The sequence below is a fragment of the Bacillus rossius genome, chromosome 3 (genome assembly GCF_032445375.1).
Source record: "Bacillus rossius redtenbacheri isolate Brsri chromosome 3, Brsri_v3, whole genome shotgun sequence".
Classification (NCBI taxonomy): Eukaryota; Metazoa; Arthropoda; class Insecta; order Phasmatodea; family Bacillidae; genus Bacillus; species Bacillus rossius.
In genome coordinates, this window is record NC_086332.1 from 42,738,509 (window position 1) to 42,756,524 (window position 18,016).

Consider the following 18,016-nt stretch of genomic DNA (forward strand, 5'->3'; position numbering starts at 1 on the left):
CTTATTTAAGAACTTTAGCAATAGCTCTACATGTATAAATACTTTTTTTTTAAATTAATGACACATTGTTATCTTTGGCACGTCTGTCGCTTTCATAACATAAAGCATTTAGCTGTGTTGTGATTTTTTTTAATGATTAAAGATGTACATGATTGATGGGAAAAGTGTTTTTATTAACAAACTACTCAATAAGCATAACCTTATTCCATGGCCATTGTTATTTGATTATGTTTATTGGAAACAAAAAAAAAAGCAGTAATAATATATCCAAAGCAACACACCAAAAAATTATTGTGGTGATTAAAGGAACATGTCTTTTCTTTCTTTTGTATACTTGTCATGATTTTCAATCTGCAGACAAGCAGTTAAGAAGATAGTGCTGTCTAAACAAGTCTAATTTTGATTTGGCTTAGCACTGAAAATGCAACTTTTTTTCAATATAGATAAAACATTAAAATAGTAGGTAATTTAAAAAAATACAACAAATTGTAAAAGAAATGCAAGGTATGTATCATAATTTTAATTTTACTGATTACTTTATATGGAATTATTTTTTACTTATAACTATCCAAAAGCCTAGTTGTATGTGCTGCATTATAACTATAGGTAAAAAAGAATGGGATGTCAGGTTCATTGAGTTTCAAGAGATGAACTGTCACATTCCTCCATTTTGTCTTATTTTGTCGGACTTAAGGTGGTCGCCTCGCTGGCCACCAACGACGGACAGAGCTTCTGCTGTTACAGCTCCTTTCACAAACCGTTCAAGATTTATGAAAGAGATTTGAATAGCATGTAAGAACCATTGTGCTTTTTATTATGCTGGTTGGGTTTTTAACCGGTATTTTTTGATCAGCGAAGACTAGAACCAAAGCAAAGTCTGCACATTAGAGGTGACTTACGCATAGAGGTCACAAACCACGTGATTTGCGAGCCAGTGAACCCTCAGAGCTCATGCACCTAGTCAGGCACTCCCTTAACTAGGCATCCAGTTAAAACATACCTACCCCACGTTCTTTGAATGGCTCTTGAAGAGGGTAAGATTGATTCAAGCTATAGCTTTATACATATGTCATTGCTGATTACACATAGAAAACAAGCCAAAATAAGGTAATCACAAAAAATTAAAAACATTAACAGTACAGATGGACACAGAGGGCTAACAACAACGAGACATTAGCAACAACAGTAAATAAAGACAAAAAAAATACCTTGGACAACACAACGACAAATAGAATAACCCAACGATGATACCAAACACATAAAATGGACAACACAGAGATGCACAGGCGAACCCAGTGATGTAACAAAACTACTGTTGTCTTAGGAAGTGTACTGTGTTTGTGCTGTCATTGTTGTGTCCAGAATACCTGTTTTGCCCCATGAAGTTGTGGGGACAGCAGTAAAAAAACAAGTGAGGTGTGTGAGTATGAAGTACATGCTCAATAGAAACAAATATTTTCCATAAATTGGTAAACTGAAACCCTTTAGGCAGTGAACCAAAATTTTTACTAATTCAGAATTTAAATTGTTAAAATAAAGGGCATCATACCACTTTATGTCAGAAGTCGTGGGTTCGATGAATGGGCCAACTAGAATATAAGATATTTCTTTGTGCCTGCATCAAAAAAATAACTATAGTAACTACCCAGAAATTTGCTGTTTAGTTTTTCCAAACATAACATTTCCAACATGGTTCTTAACTTATCTCAGTATCAAAAGTAGATGGCTATTGTACTACAATCAATATAGATAATCAAGCAGCAAGAATACAACTTTAAATATGCATAAAGCAAAATGCAGGGTAATATACCCAATAAGAAGTCCAAATGCAACATTAGCCAGAGAGGTTAGGCAATGTGTCACTTGACTCAGTGAGATAGATTGTGTGCCAAAGACAACAGAAACATGTGAAAGAAACACACAAATGGCTTGATGTATGCACAGCAGCGCGCAAGCTGGCTGGTTTAAGCAGGCAGCAGCCATTGCACCCAAACATTAACCCACAGTTCTCATTGGCTAAAGGTGGGCTACAGGAACAACGGGAAATCAACTTTTTGCAACGCAGAGGGTTTCTAATGTCGCCAAATTCTACAAGGGCATTCCAAGAAGATTGGCCTCATTTGTAGTCGGGGCCAGGATCTATGACTTTTCCATGAAGCAGCACCTACATCGCTTTGGGATAGGCAGCTATCCAGATAGAGAGAAAGAGGATTCTCTGAAATACACCACCTAAAATGCCAGACTTCCAAACCTGTTATAGAGGCTTTGAGGAAGAAGCTGGCATATTAGTCAGGCAATACCTTTGGACATTCATTGCAGCTCTGTTCCTTGGACATCTGGTAATTTGTGTCACCTAGTGCTGGAAGCTGTCCAGAAGTAGAGAAGAAAAGTATAGAATGCAAAGCCTAAAGAGATACTGCCAAGAAAAGCAGCACATTGAGATACTTTCTGGTTATGATCAATGAGTTTACTATCCATACCTTGCACTAATACTCTTTATTCTTTAGGCTTTAGATGCTCAGCTAACAAAATGGCAGGGATGCATTTCAAAACATCTGCTTCCCCATTTGATCATCTGGAATCTATAGATTCTTATCTTACAAAGTGCCTGGTGGAATTTCATCCCAAACAGAGATATCTCTTGCATTTATAGTTGAGTTACTTATGTGACCCCCACTGTGGATAGGAACAATTAAAACAATCAGTCAGGGACCATTTAGAAAGATATGGTTGAAGGTCCATAGGAATGCACATGAACAAAGGCGTCATCAACTGTGGACTAGATGATCGGCATATCTGGATGAACCTGCCAGCTGCATAATGGAGTCTTATTGGGGTTTTGCTGTAGTGTTATGGAGCTCCGAGTAATAAATGTAACCATTTATGTATGTACTTTTTCCCCAGATAACTGAAGATGATCCGTTGCCAAACTATATATGTGTGCAGTGCATCGACAAACTGGACGCTATTTTGGCATTCCAAGAGCAGTGTAAGCAGGCGCAGAAAGTCCTGTGGAAAGAGTTCATTGTCTCCTGCTGCGAGCGAGCCACCGTGAGTGTTCCTGCATCTCCTTGTAGTCCTCAAACTACCCATTGTTTGCTGTTTGTATGTTTGTAGTGCTTGGCATCTATCCATGTGCATTGTGATCACACTTACACAAGGCTAGACATATTAGTACAGTAGAATCCGTTTATTATGACTCCGCCTATTATGACGTAATAACACAACAAAATTTGGTTTTCATATAAAATTCTTTGTAAATAAGTCGGATATAATGACTTTGCTTACAGTGACATGTCGCTTATTGTGACCTATTTTTAATAAATTATGTCCGGTTATGATGACCGACATGATTCTTTACACCTTTGGCAATGTTCGTTAATTCCCAATGACGTGGCACGTGGCTCGTTTTTGTTTTGATCTCAGTGAGTAATTGACACTTGAAGGTCACGCATTGTTGTTTGTGATATCCTGTGGATAAAATGTCATCTCAACGCCGTAAAGCATTTACGATTGAGGAGAAAGTTGCAATTATATGCAGATTAGAAAATGGAGAATCAAACTCTTCTCTCACAAAGGAATTTGGCGTGGGTCATTCGACAATCTCAATGATTTTCAAAAACAAGAACCGGATTAAGCAATTGTTCAATTCAAATGTTTTGGAACCGAAGAGGCTTCGAAAATCGCAACAAGAAAATGTTGATCAAGCATTAATTCAGTGGTTTAAAATCATGAGAATAAAGGGAATACCTGTCAGCGGCCCTATGCTACAGGAAAAGGCAAATATTTTTGCCATGCGTTTTGGTATTCTCAACTTCAATTGTTCTGCAAGCTGGATCAGTCGTTTTAAAGTTCGACATAACATTGTGGTGGGAAAAATTGTCGGTGAATCTTCATCTGTTGATCAAAATTCAACAACAAACTGGTTGACGTCTGTATGGCCGAATCTACGAAGACAATTTTCTGATGATGAGATTTTTAATGCTGATGAAACTGGACTGTTTTACAAATTAATGCCGGACAAAATTTTGAAATTTAAAGGTGAGAATTGTAGTGGAGGCAAGTTGTCGAAAGACAGAATAACTGTCATGGTAGCAGCAAATATGAGTGGCACAGAGAAAAAGAAATTGCTTGTTATTGGAAAGTCACAAAAACCAAGATGTTTTAGCAGTGTCAAATCGTTACCTGTCGATTATGCTTACAATCGTAGAGCTTGGATGACGTCAGAGCTTTTTAAAAAATGGCTTCGAAATTGGGATTGTGATTTGGTGAAGAAGAAAAAAGATTTTATTGCCGGTTGATAATTGCCCGGCGCATCCAAACGTTACTGATTTAAAGTCTATAACACTTGCTTTCCTTCCGCCGAATACAACATCAGTACTACAGCCAATGGGTCAGGGAATAATACGATCACTCAAAACTAAATTTATAAAAAACCTTGTGCTCAAAATGATTAACTGCCTTGATGCTAATGAAAACTACTCTTCTACGAAAATAACGGTGATAGATGCAATTCTGATGGTTAATTATGCCTGGAATAAAATGTCTCAAAGTAACATTCACAACTGTTTCAAACATACTGGATTCATTGGTAACCATGGCAGATTACCTGTTCAAACAGCAAAACATGAATTTGATGAAGAAGATGACGTCGCTTTATCTTTGTGGTCACGAAACCTAAATTCAGATTCTTTAGTAGCACCGGAAATGTGGGAAGATTATGTTGACATCGATAGTGCTCTTCTCACATCCGAAGAACCCACCGATGAAAATATTGTACAGATCATTAATGCTAGGGAACACCTCGAAAGTGATGGGGAAAGGGAAGAGGAAGTCGAGGAAGCACCATTACCTACCGCAGAAGAGGCATCAAAGGCTGCAGAATTATTATCACAATTTGTTCATAGCAATATTGAAAATGATAGTAATTTGACCATGGCGATGTCTTCTATACACTATAGTATTGGAGACTGTTATTACAATAAAATAAAAAACAAAAGCAGACAAAAATTACAGATTTCTTAATTTAAAAATTAAAAATATGTACATATATGTATCATGTTTGTACACGTGTTTATATGCTAAGTTTCTCTATTAAAATACATAAGTATTCACCTAAAAAAGTTTTTTTTTCTTTCCACAAAACGCTTTGTATGACTCTGCTGTGTTTTTCAATTCCCTTCGATGTCATTATAAACGGATTCCACTGTGCAATGAATAAACACCTCGTAGTTTTTGTAAATGACACTTTTTATCAACATTGTGTGACTTAACCTACTTCTGTTTTTTAGGATAACCTATTCTTGCATTTTTGTTGTAAAGCAAACCTACTCAAAACAATTACTAAATACACTTTATTTACAGTCCGTATTTATGTTTTTAAAAAAATTTCTGGTGTATCTGCCGCTCCTTTTTTTTCTGCTTTTTCGTGGATAAAATTAACTGTAATCTTTTCTGATCAATACCTTATGTCCAGTCTCGTGTTTCACCCAGTCCTGCAGCACTCATATGCTTCGTTCCTGCTTCACCATTCTGCTTGTCAGTCTGTTGCACATACTTGGGGAAACCTCCATGGGTGAGGTTTAATATATTACTTGCAAAATGCAAGGTTCTAGGTATAAATTATATTCATGCCATTGTTATACATATATATTTATTTATTTATTATTGTGCAATATATAACCACCAACATTACCTGATAATGACTTTCTCCCCCCAGGTAAGTGCTTAGTAGCATAGCTCAAAATAGCTGTGCCGTATTTCATTTCAATAGGTTGACGTCCTGTCAACGAAGGCACTCGTCACGTGCTACTGTGTTCAAGATAAGGTGAGATGTTTCTGACAACTGCTTTTGTGAACATGAAGATTTTTGCAGCTCAATATTGTGATGTAATAAATAAAACTAATATAGCTTCATGTAGCACCAGTCTAGCTAATTTATTTTTAATCAATAATTTTGTTAAATTCATAAGCATATTGTCAAATATTTACTGAAGCACTTGTTAAAAAGTCTCACCTTAACTTGAACAGAGTGTATCTCAGCACAGTGTTAGGCTGGTGCTGCCAGTGACATGGAGCTATTAGTGTATAAGTGAGTGTCTGTTCTGAAGTTGAAGTCAACTGGCCATCAATAGGATATCAAAGATAATATGCCATAATTTTTTTTAATTGTTAGAAAAGAACTCGCTAGGAAGAATCATAGAAATGTAATCATGTAGAGAATATTGCTAAACAAACATGATTCCAAGACATCTGCAAGTAATTAGTATTAAACTTCATTATAACCTAAAATGGTTTTGCTATGCAGTTAGGAAGGGGGTTGGAGGGGTTGTTCTCATTTTGACTTCAAGCATTAACATGGCAAATATAGTACATGCCAACTCCCTTACTTCTTACCTCTATGCCTGAGACACTACAGACATGCAAGTGAGTGTTAAATATCTGGGAACACCATCATTTAGTCTGAAAGGAGAACTGAAATAAAATCATACAAAATGAGAAACTGGTAGAAGTATTTTTAAACTTTTGAATTTCCTTATTTTTTTGATAAAGGATGTAAAGTTAATTTTTCTTATTTTTATATTTGATTTCAATCATGTTGGTTATCTTCAGGGACTACACCCCAGTCATTACAGTGGCAAAATGTTAACAGCTGATTGTTTACAGAGATTTAATTCTAAATAAATGATGGTTTACAATGTGACAAACATAATATTTCTATTGAGAAGTTGATGACAGGTATGAAGAAACCTGCATCCTAGAAGTATTTTTTTTTCTGCTTGCAGAAGCTGAGAAAAGGGAAAGATGTGCGTGTGCGTGCACAGCTCTGCCGAGAGACGGAGTTGCTGGTTCACAGGGCCGTGACCAATGGCGTGGGTGTCGACAAGCTGCAGAAGTGCCTCTGGCAGGACCTGGGGCATCTGTGCGACCAGCGGCCCGCCGCCTGCCCCGACATGCTGACTCAGCTGGGCTCCTTGCCCTGGGTACGACTGGAGCGCTGCCCCTCGCCCCCCGTGCACAGCACCCCCTGCCAAGAGATAGAGGATGCCCTGCCCGTATTCTGCATCACCAAGAACACCTCTGGAGAAAATGAGGTCCTCTGGGTCCGTGGCGATGGCGATGGAGGTCGTATTTGTGACGTAACGGGTGATGAAACACGTGTTGACGAAGTAGCGAGTGGCGAAGATGTGCAAGTAGCAAATAAGAACCTAGTTACGAATTGTGACAAAAAAAAGTCGAGAGAAAGTGTGAAACAAAGCTCTAGTCATTCTAAACTCAGCTGTGCTGATATTTTAGATTTAGCATCCAGTGAAGTGCGAGAGGACATTAGTGGGTCACCTCGTAGTGAAGATGTTGACACTATAGGAAGCAAAATTGAAGTGACTGAATTTGTTGATGTGGGTGTTTTTAACGATGAAACAGTCAAAGTCAATAACGAAGTGAAAATAAAGGAAGAAGAGGAACCGTTGTTGGAGTTTATCGATCCTGGTTCTTTGTTCCGTGGACGAGTTGAAGGTGGGGTGGATAAACCTTTGAAGAAGACGATGGAAACTCGATCGCAGACGGATGCTGTGGGCATGATTGCAAGTCCTCAACAGTCGCTGGTCGACACCGTACTTATAAAGCAAGAGTCATTGCCATTGTGAGTTTCTGTTGCATGACTGAATTACTATCTGTTGATAAATGCAAAAAAATAATTTTTTAGTGCCAGACCTTCTTGTGTGTTTGAAGTACGCTAGTTAAGCAACAGCAGAATGTTCCTATACTGACAGGTTATAATGTCCATGCTTATTAGCCACACGCTGAACATTTTCCTAGGAATCCATCCATTTTGAGGATTTTCAATTTCTTGAGTACCATAATTATTTATCCCTTTTAACATTTAAAATTCTACGACTACTGTAGGTAGAAGTTTTAAACTATTTTATGATGGAGCTAATTATTTTTTGCTACTATGGCTACTATATTTTATCACAATCTGTGAATGTCAAACAAATGTTTTGCCTCTCAAACTTTGCCATGTAATATTTCACTCTCCTTTAACTGCTGAAGTCAAATTAGTTTGAACATTGAATTGTAGCTTTATTTTCAATGCTATACTATTTATGAAGGGATAGTAATATAATTGAGTAGCATTAATTTTTCCCAATATTGGCTGCATTTATTATAGTGGTATGGTAAACATTTTTGAAAAATATATCTTGCTTTGTCATAAATATTAAAAAGCTATATGACATATTGTCCCAGCCTTACCCCTGTGGCTTAGTGAGGAATGACTTATAAAGTATCTTTAAAAAACTCATGCCTGAAATGAGCTTCAAACCCTCAACCCCAGAGTTAGCTATCAGGACCACAGAGAGTCGCTTTAAATAAGTTGTAAAAATGAATTTTTTCTTGATGTTGTAATGGATAACTGTTCTTGTCATTTTTTTTTTTTTTTTCAGGAATAATTTACTGGATATGGTGGTTTCGTACAACCATGCGAATAGTGGGGGCAAAACACCCACTATTAAACCCAGGGTGTTAGCACAGCAGGATAGTTGCTCCACTACTGCCCAGCCAGTGCCAGCTGACAGGACCAAACTTCTGGAATTGGTATCCCAGGCCAAGCAGAGTGTGTTGTATAGGAATGCAGCCTGCCAGACCTCCGGGACTCAGGCTCAGGCGAACGCCCACCAGCGTGCCAGGGATCGGCCTGGTGACAATGTGCAGGGCGTTCCAGTGCCCGTCTCTCAAGCAGAGAGCCTGCGATATGTGTATCTCGGCAACATCCAACCTTCGCAGGCCACATCCGCAGCACATAATTCCCGCGACAACCCACCGCCGGCCCCTCGCAGTGTGCGACAGCTACCGGTTTCACGTGTCCAGCCTCTCACGACTCAGGCGCACGCTCCATCGGAAAAAAACTCGCAAGCTTCGCAAAACTTGGAAGTAATGTTCCAACGTGCTCGCACTCCAATCATAAATAAGATGCCACCAAATTGGATGAACAGCTCAAAGCCAGTTGCTCAGTCTGATAGTGTTGGGGCACAAAACGTAGCCCTATTTTCACATACTGCCAAAAATAGTAAACTAGTTGTGGAGATGCAGCAGACTGCTACAAATAGAGAAGCAGTTTCAAGCATTCTACACCCATCTACAAGTTTCCAGCATTTCATCAACAATTCACAGCCAGCATTTTCAGTTGTAAACCACCCGTCACTTGCAAATGTTCAAGGTATTTCTAGCATTCGACAACCCATTGAAAGTACACAGCATGTTACTAACACTGCACAGCCAGCAATTACAGCTAGAACACTTTCTTCACATAATAATAAGAATGTACAATCAATTCCTAGCATTCACTTCTCCACCGCAACAAGTTTTGAGCCAGTTATTAGTAATTCACAGTCAACAATTTCCATTGTAAATCATCCTTTACTTTCAAATGTAAAAGCTGTTCACAATGTTGAACCCCTGAACACAACAACTTTCCAACATGTGAGCAATTTACAACCACGTCCAGCAATTTCAGTTGTAAACCGTCCTTTACTTACAAATGTACAAACAGTTCCTAGTATTCAAAACCCCATCACCACAAGTTTTCATCAAGCTATTAGCAATTCACAGCCAGAAATTACAGTTTTACCTAAAAGTGTACAAACAGTTCAAAACAGTCAACCAGTCATAAGTTTTCAAGATGTTACTAGCAATTCTAGACCAGTAAATTCATTCATAGACCATTCTTCTTTAGCAAATGTTCAACCCGTTCCTAGTATTCAGCACCCTAACTCAAGTAATCATCATGTTGTTAGCAATTCTCAGCCGTTAGTGTCGGTGATAAACTTTCCTTCACAAACCTTTCCTTGTGTTCAGCTGCCCACCTCTGCTTCTTTGCAACAGGTCAGCAGCTCGAAACCAGTAATCTCAGTGAAGGACTTTTCACGTATGCAAATTGACCCGGTCGGCCAAAACAGATGTTCGGAGTACAAGACGCAACCTGCGCCTGAACAAGGCAGCAGGCCCAACTCCATGAAGCGTGCCTTGGATGTGACGAAGGGAGAGAACCCCAAGCAGCCCAAGCTGATAGGGCTGCCTACACCCAACCAACTGCAAGCCCAGCTCATGTCGGTGGTGGACTGGCACGCTCCGGTCAAAGGCCAGGCCATACGGCCGTACTCTTTGAAAATGAAGGACTGGGACAAAATGCGAGATGAGTCCAGTGGGTTGGAAGCCCCTCCCGAGTCTGCCAAGGGGGAGAGCGTTTTGGAGAGTCCCTGTGCAGGGAACTCATACAAGGAGTACCTGCAAGTGAGGGACAACAAGTTCGTGTGCATGCTGTGCGAAGGGGTGACGGAGAGCAAGGAGGTTTGCGAGGCTCACATCGCCAACCACCGGAAAGACTCCCACTTCTACTGCCTGACGTGCAGCGTGGAGGTGCCGGCACTGCGCTTCGTCAAGTCCCACCTGCAGCACCGGCCCGCCGCGGAGACCCAGGACAAGTGGTTCCGCTGCGTCGTGTGCAAGGTGGCATTCAGCCGCGAGGTCTCGCTGCGCTACCACTTCCGGCGCCACGCGGTGCCCGGCTGCGACAAGTACTCCTACCTGTGCCAGCCGTGCGGCAAGGCGTTTGTGCTGCGCGCAGACTACCTGACGCACACGATGCAGGTGCACGGTGCAGAGGAGGGCATGCCCGGCATCGCCTGCAAGCGGTGCGGTGTCTTATTCTACTCTGGCAGCGCGCTGGACCGACACCTGGCAGGGCTCTGCGGAGGCCAGGCAGCAGACGACGACTGCCTCATCATAGACTGACTTACTTCTACCCTTCAAACTAATGTGAACCTTGTCTTTATGTTCATCCATGTTGTGCATCTGTTTCTTGGATGAATACGTATGACTTCATATTCATTGTATCACTAAACATCACTCTTTCAGTTTGTAGAATATTGAAACCATTGCCAACTGACAAGCATTGCCATGCCACCCTCTTTTTCTATCAAAAGGATGTATACAGTCTTAAATTCAGTTTTCACATAATGTTTTACCACACAAAAATATATAAAGGATTCTTTGACCGTGAAGGATCACTCAGCAGCATTGTACGTAATTGTATTGGTGAAAAATTGAGCGGTGCACATTAGAAATTGTATATTTATGACCACTTATAGAAGTTGTTTACTCATAATATTTGGAGTGATGGCCATGTGTACTAATATTACTAAAGTGTGGTTTATTCTGTATTTATAGATTAGTCTTTCATTTTATTTCTTGTATTTGGAGGGTGCCTTCTTAAAAATTCAGTTTTCTTTCCAGTATTGTAGAATTATTTAATTAACTGGAATACAAAATATATGTAATGGTCATGTGTCGAATAATATAAATCTGGCAATTTTTTGTGTTTATTGGTGCCGGCTTATTAACTTTGAATTTTTTTCAGATTTTGATTTAAAGTTATTTTAATTAATTACAACCTGAAAGTATTAGCTATGGAATTATTTATATTGTATTTGTTTTTGTATAGTCTTCTACATTAAAATAAATTATGTGTTACAAAGATTTATTTTTAAGTAGAGTTAGTTTTCAATTTATTACTACGAATACTAATTTGTTGTTTTCTCGCTTGCAGCGTGAAAGAGTGGCTCTTCTCCCAATTAGTAGAGGGTGAACCTGTAAACTTTATTTGGCAACAGGATGGAGCACCTCCCCATTGGAATCTCTTTGCACGAGAGTGGTTGAATGTTAAGTCCCTGACCGTTGGATTGGTCGTAATGGTCGTTTAAAATGCCAAAATTTTGAACCTCATTCTAAACATCAAAAGTTGTTTACTATTGGTTACAAGTATGTTACATTATAAAATGAAAAGTCTTTAATTTGAGAATAGCCATGCTGAATTATTGATTTTGTTGGATTATTGAACATTGATATAGATTTAACGAGAATGCCAAATTTGAAAATGTGACATGTAACCTGCTATAAAGCAGAAAACACTGTACTAAAATGAAAATTGAGGGTAGCGATAAACTTTGAGGTAACTAAAAATATCTGTGGGGAATTAATGCCAGCTGGCGGACAAGGTGAACATCCGGAATCCACCTGGAAAATATCTAAAAATATATACTGCTCAATTGGTGCCGGATGTCAGTACATGCCGAACCATAAAATGCTGGATTAAAGACCATTCATTGTAGCATGGTTCCTAGAGTGGTTGGCTAAGGCCACATCTGAATTCAAAACTGTGTTTACTCCTCTTGAATTGTATTGTCTATCCTCTCTGTTGCATGGAAGAAATGCAAGATTAAAATTACAATGATCACACACAAACACACTAGATGTAATGTTGTGAATTTAAAAAAAATTGCTTCCTTACATTAGAAACCAATGAATCTTATCTCCTAAATAAACTTACACTTGAAGTGTCTGCTTATGTAATGTTAAACCTTGAGATACGAACATTAAAAAAAGTAGCGGCCGGGAGTCTGTAGCCGACGGACGTGTGCACGCGCGCTCCTCGATTATCGTCGGTTATCTCTATCTATTTTGGTTTAACATCGTCTGTTGGTGTCAAATATTAATTATTCTATCTTAGATCAACCTGATTTCCGGGGTTTTTTGCCCCATAATGAACCTCTCTCTTTAAAGTCAGTGCAAGTCATCAACACGGAAATGTTTAGATCGCCGACCAAGAAATCTGCTTCCAGTACTAGTGCAACTCAGGAACTACCCACGTTGGAGATAACCAAGCTGGAAATAATGAAGCCAGATGCTCATAAAATCGATGATTTAATTAAAAAGGTTGAACTGCTTTGTAACAAAGTTAACGATCTTCAAAATGAAAACGATCAATTTAAGTGTCTGCTTATCGACTTGCGCTCTGAAACTGCTGAAATTAAAAAAGAACTCATCTTAATAAAAGAAAGTTTGATTGTAATAAATAAAAGTGAGATATCTTATAGTCAGGCATTAATGAAGTCTTCGAACGACAAAAAAAACTGAACGTGTAGCAGCTCAGAGCGTCTCGGGTAACGGGCGTCCGTCCAGTGACCTACTTCCGACGCAGCGAGAAAAAAGTGATGTCACCAAAAACAACCACACCAACCATCATGCTGACTCTGACGGCTTCACCGTTGTGCAAAATGCACGAAAATCCAAAATGAACGCAAATACTGAATCAAAGCGTGAGCCGGAGAGAAAGAAAACACAGATGCAAGTGGGAATAAGGAATATTCCCAACCTTAAAACGGTCGCCAAGCCTGTTCCGAGAAGAACAAAAGCACTGTTTGTTACTCGTTTTGATCCTTCTGTTCATGCAAACGAGATAGTTGACTATATAACTAATTAACTCAATCTTTCACATGTTAAGGTAGTGAAACTTAGAACCAAATTCGATTCTTATGCTTCGTTTCACATAGTAGTACTTGAAGATTTTAATAGAATAAATAACATAGTATTCTGGCCGAGTGGGTGCCTAATTAGTCCCTTCTACGGTAAACTCCACCAGGAACAAATTGCTACCAGTGACTACTTCGAATAATTCTGTCAGCACTGATAAGACCGTCATCCCCATGAAGTCCTTATCAGCTGGTGTCACTGCAACGAACCTGTCTCTGGTGCCAGGAGGAGCACCGTAATTTGTGTTTCGTGTATCCTATTTCAAAGGAATTGGAATTTTTTTATCAAAACGTCCGTGGTCTAAGAACTAAATCAAAAGAATTCTATGAAAACATTATTATCTCTAATTATGATTTTATCTGCCTAACTGAAACCTGGTTCAACGATCTCAGCATTAATTCCCACTACTTCACGGATCAATACTCAATCTACAGAAATGATAGAGACACCTTGCTGACTTCTAAAGATCGTGGTGGCAGTGTTTTGATAGCAGTCAATAAGTTTAAATTCACTTCTATTCAGCCTATTTATAACCTGGACTACCCCGAAATTGAATCTGTTTGGTTAAAAGTTAAAATGTCTCAGAAGAAATCCTTTATAATTGGCAATATATATATATACCACCACAAACATCTCCAAATATTTATTCATCTTTTTTAGAGACTTTAGAAGATAAACTGGCTGCTTATCAAGATGAGTTAGTGCTACTTGGTGATTTTAACGTCCCAGGTGTTGATTGGACCAATAATCTAACTACCAACATTGTGCACACGCACATCAAGACTAAAAAGCACAATATCTTATAAACTTTATATCTAGTCTTGGTCTGTCTCAGTATAACACAATCCTAACATCCAAAAACCTCTTAGATCTTTGTTTTACAAACATCTCTCAATGTTCAGTATCTCATGTGGATGAAGCACTCGTCACTGAAGACCCATATCATCCTGCCTTAATTATAAAAATAATATCTGACAGCATTCCTTATGTGGTCAGTTCTTCTAGAGTCTCTAGGTCCTATATAAATGGTGACTATCTTGGTCTTTACAATGCTGTTAAAAATTATGATTGGTCAAATTTATATGAATCTACTGATGTTAACTATCTTGTTGATCAATTAACTAATTGTATATGTCTCAATATTAATGAATTCATCCCTGTGTTCATTAGCAAACCATCTAAATACCCTGTTTGGTTTTCAAAAGACTTAATTCAAGCTTTAAAATCCAAGAAACATTTTCACAAACTTTACACAAGAAACAAAAATATGTACTATTATACTAAATTTTCATTCTTTCGAAAACAAACTAAATATCTTATCAAGCGTGATAAAATAAATTGGACCAGAACCACTAACAATAATATCAAGAACAACCCTAAGAAGTTTTGGTGCTATGTCAAATTAATAAAAAACTGTTATCATGAACAGCATTCGTTAAAAGTTAATGATGTCGTATCTAGTGATCCAGCAGTGTTGACTAATGTATTTGCCGAATACTTTTCAAGTGTTTATGTGTCCTCTAATGTAAATTACCAAGTTCCCACCTTAAATTCATTCCTTGATACAATATCTGTTCCCTCTGTTTCTGACAGCCTTGTGCTTTGGGGCATAAGGGCTCTAAAACCCTCTATGTCTACAGGACCCGACGGGATTCCTAATTTTATTCTGAAAGGCTGTTCACATTTATTAGTACCTCTATTAAAACATTTATTTAATACTAGTTTAAGAACCCAAGTTTTTCCTAATAAATGGAAAATAGCAAAAGTCATTCCAATTCACAAAAACGGAAGCAAATTAAATGTGGTTAACTATAGACCAATATCACTATTAAATGGTCTCTCTAAAATTTTTGAAAAAATAGTTTTTAAAATCACTGATTTCTAACTAAAAAATCGTTTATCTAGTAATCAACATGGCTTTAAATCAGGAATGACCACAGCCACCAATCTAATTACTTTCCTTAATCCTATTTTTAATGGAGTCATTAGCAGGGGTCAGGTAGATGCCTGCTACTTTGATCTTGCTAAAGCTTTCGACACTTTAAAGCATTCATTACTATTAGGCAACTTACATAATTTCGGTCTTGGTGACAATTATGTTAATTGGTTTTCTAGTTACCTTAAAAATCGAACTTTTTTTGTATCTATCAACAACTCCAATTCTTCAAAATTTATAGCTAGTTCTGGAGTTCCTCAAGGTGGTACCTACCTCGTCTCCTTTACTTTTTAACATATTTATTGATGACATTACTCAAATTCTGAATCATTCTTCTGGCACTCTATTCGCAGATGATCTAAAAATAAGTAGAAAAATTTTCTATTTTAATGATTGTTTATTATTACAAACTGACATTAATGAAATTAATAACTGGTGTAAAGCAAATCTTGTGACCCTCAATAAAAGCAAAACAAAAATAATATCCTTTACTAGAAAATACCTTCCTATCAAATATGATTATAAATTAGGCAACACCTTGATTCAGAAATCCTCTTCTCTCAAAGATTTAGGTATCATTCTAGATTCTAAATTGTTCTTTCACCAACATGTTGAACATTTAATTTCTAGTTCCCGAAGAACATTAGCTTTAATTAAATATGTCACATATTATGCTACAAAAACTGATTCTATCCTCTCTCTTTATTTAGCATTAATTTTGTCAAAACTAGAATACTGCTCAGTAATTTGGAACAACATCAATATGTGCGATAATATTAAAATCGAAAAAATACAGAATAAAGTAATAAATATTATTAATCAAAAACATCTTCCTCTACCCAATCTGATATCTCTCTCAAGTCGAAGAGAATTACTTGACTCTATTTTCATTCAAAACTGTTATACTAACAAATTGAACTGTAAATATATACTTGACAACACCGGTTTAAGAGTACCTCCTTTTAATAGTCGTTTAACTTCCACTTTATGTACAGTTAACAGAAACAATGATCTTATCTTTAGGCTAATAACCAACTGTAATAAATTTGATAAAGACTTTAATTTTTTTCCTTAGTTCTTAATGATCATGTGTGTTTTAGTTCTGTGTTGTCTAAATTGTAACATTTGAATTTTGTTTTATTGTCTTTATTATGTGTGTTTTGTTTTTATATTGTATTGTTTTGTGTTTTTCATTTATGTTTATTTTTGTGAATGTATTTTTGTCTAATTGTGTGCCTACCATTAAAGACTTTGTCCTGTTAGTTGGCATGTTACAATTATAAATAAATAAAATAAAAATAAATAAATTAAAAATTATAAGGAATATGTTTTTTATGTCTACAACAGGAACTTAAATTTAAAAAGTAAAACTTTCAGTAAAAGTATTTCAGTATTCGCCAGTAATATATAAACATCTAACCTCAGTAACGAACAAATTTGTGTGTTCTCGTGTAGTTCATGTTGCAAATAAACGTAAAATACAAAACTCGGACACAAAATTTAATGTAGAATTCTTTAAAATAATGCCAAGCATATTTAAACGAACTGATAAATAAAATATATGCTTTTCAAATACCAAAATTTTTAGATGCAAATTACACACACACTTTCTCCGCCTGTAGCTAGAATTCACTGCCTGAATCGTTGATGTTGCTTGCCACCATCAAATGCAGCTAGCAATTAGTAGCACGAAACAACCGGGCATTTTAAACTTTTAGATACTGTCCCGATAAACTCCAGCTTTGGACCAGATTTTCGACGAGGAAATTTATTAAAATACTACCCATCTATTTAATATTCACTATACAGTTATTAGGTACTGTAAAGTTTCCCCACACAATAGAAGTTAATCTTCTATGGCATTACTAAAATATTAACCTGAAACCTTTTAAAACACATATTATAACACTAAGAATATGTTAATTTATTTGTTTTGTTTTTTTCTTAAAAAACTGAAATCAGTCTGTAAATACTTTGTACAAACAAACCTTTACCTTATTGAATTGATTCAACATCATTACTGTATAATGTTTTTAAAAAGTTTAAAAAAATTTCACAGTGATCAGATTTGAACCTTACCGCTTGAGCTTACCAAGCGGGCTATCTACCACTGAGCTAGGAAGCCTCCTGGAAATTTAGAAGAAGAATCTATATTTTATTCATTGTAATGCTAGTTTTCTTAGGTATTTTAAAACTTGAGGTTATGTTGTTACTATGACTGTTTTAGTTTACCAAATATATTCCATGGTAGTTTCACTATCATAAAGTTTCATTTGGCATACCAATACATTTTGAATGGTTCCTTATATTTACGAAAGTGACTATTTATGGGTTTATGTTGCTACACGTGGATCTGCCGTCTTTGTGACACATTTCCGTTCATTGACTTCCATTTCATTTTCACAAAATGACTCATACAGAGAGCTAAGATGTTTGCACATCAAAAACAATTCACAAAACTACCAGAATTTGTACTGGTATCTAGTCTCAAGTATAGAAATTAGTGGAGTGTTAGAACAAAGTGTATGGGTTTCAAATATTAAGTTGAGCATTTATATTTCCATCGCTAGGGATTTGCAAATTGTTTCCTAGAATTTAGTCACCTTAAATGCCACATTTCGTCACTTTATTACAAATTGGGTAAGCTGCTGAAAGGTTTTTTGCATGGTACAACATGTCATTAAGGTATATTCACAACCTTCACATGGCGTA

General features: G+C 37.1%; 1 protein-coding gene across 13 annotated transcripts in view; it reads left to right on the top strand.

Moving 5' to 3' along the window:
- The window catches only part of LOC134530579 (protein FRA10AC1 homolog), a 71,870-nt gene that overhangs the window by 37,767 nt on the left and 16,087 nt on the right, over positions 1–18,016 (top strand). For 5 of the 13 annotated variants that reach the window (XM_063365540.1, XM_063365542.1, XM_063365536.1 and 2 more), the window contains 3 exons: positions 2,905–3,051; positions 6,786–7,642; positions 8,445–11,533. The exons of 4 other annotated variants lie outside the window; for them this stretch is intronic. In XM_063365540.1, the coding sequence (XP_063221610.1) occupies positions 6,954–7,642; positions 8,445–10,791 (3,036 nt within the window). In that variant the 5' untranslated portion in view covers positions 2,905–3,051; positions 6,786–6,953 and the 3' untranslated portion in view covers positions 10,792–11,533. Of the gene's footprint in view, positions 1–2,904; positions 3,052–6,785; positions 7,643–8,444; positions 11,534–18,016 lie in introns of those variants that run through there. 4 more of the 13 variants (XM_063365543.1, XM_063365544.1, XM_063365538.1 and 1 more) reach the window with 3 other exon arrangements.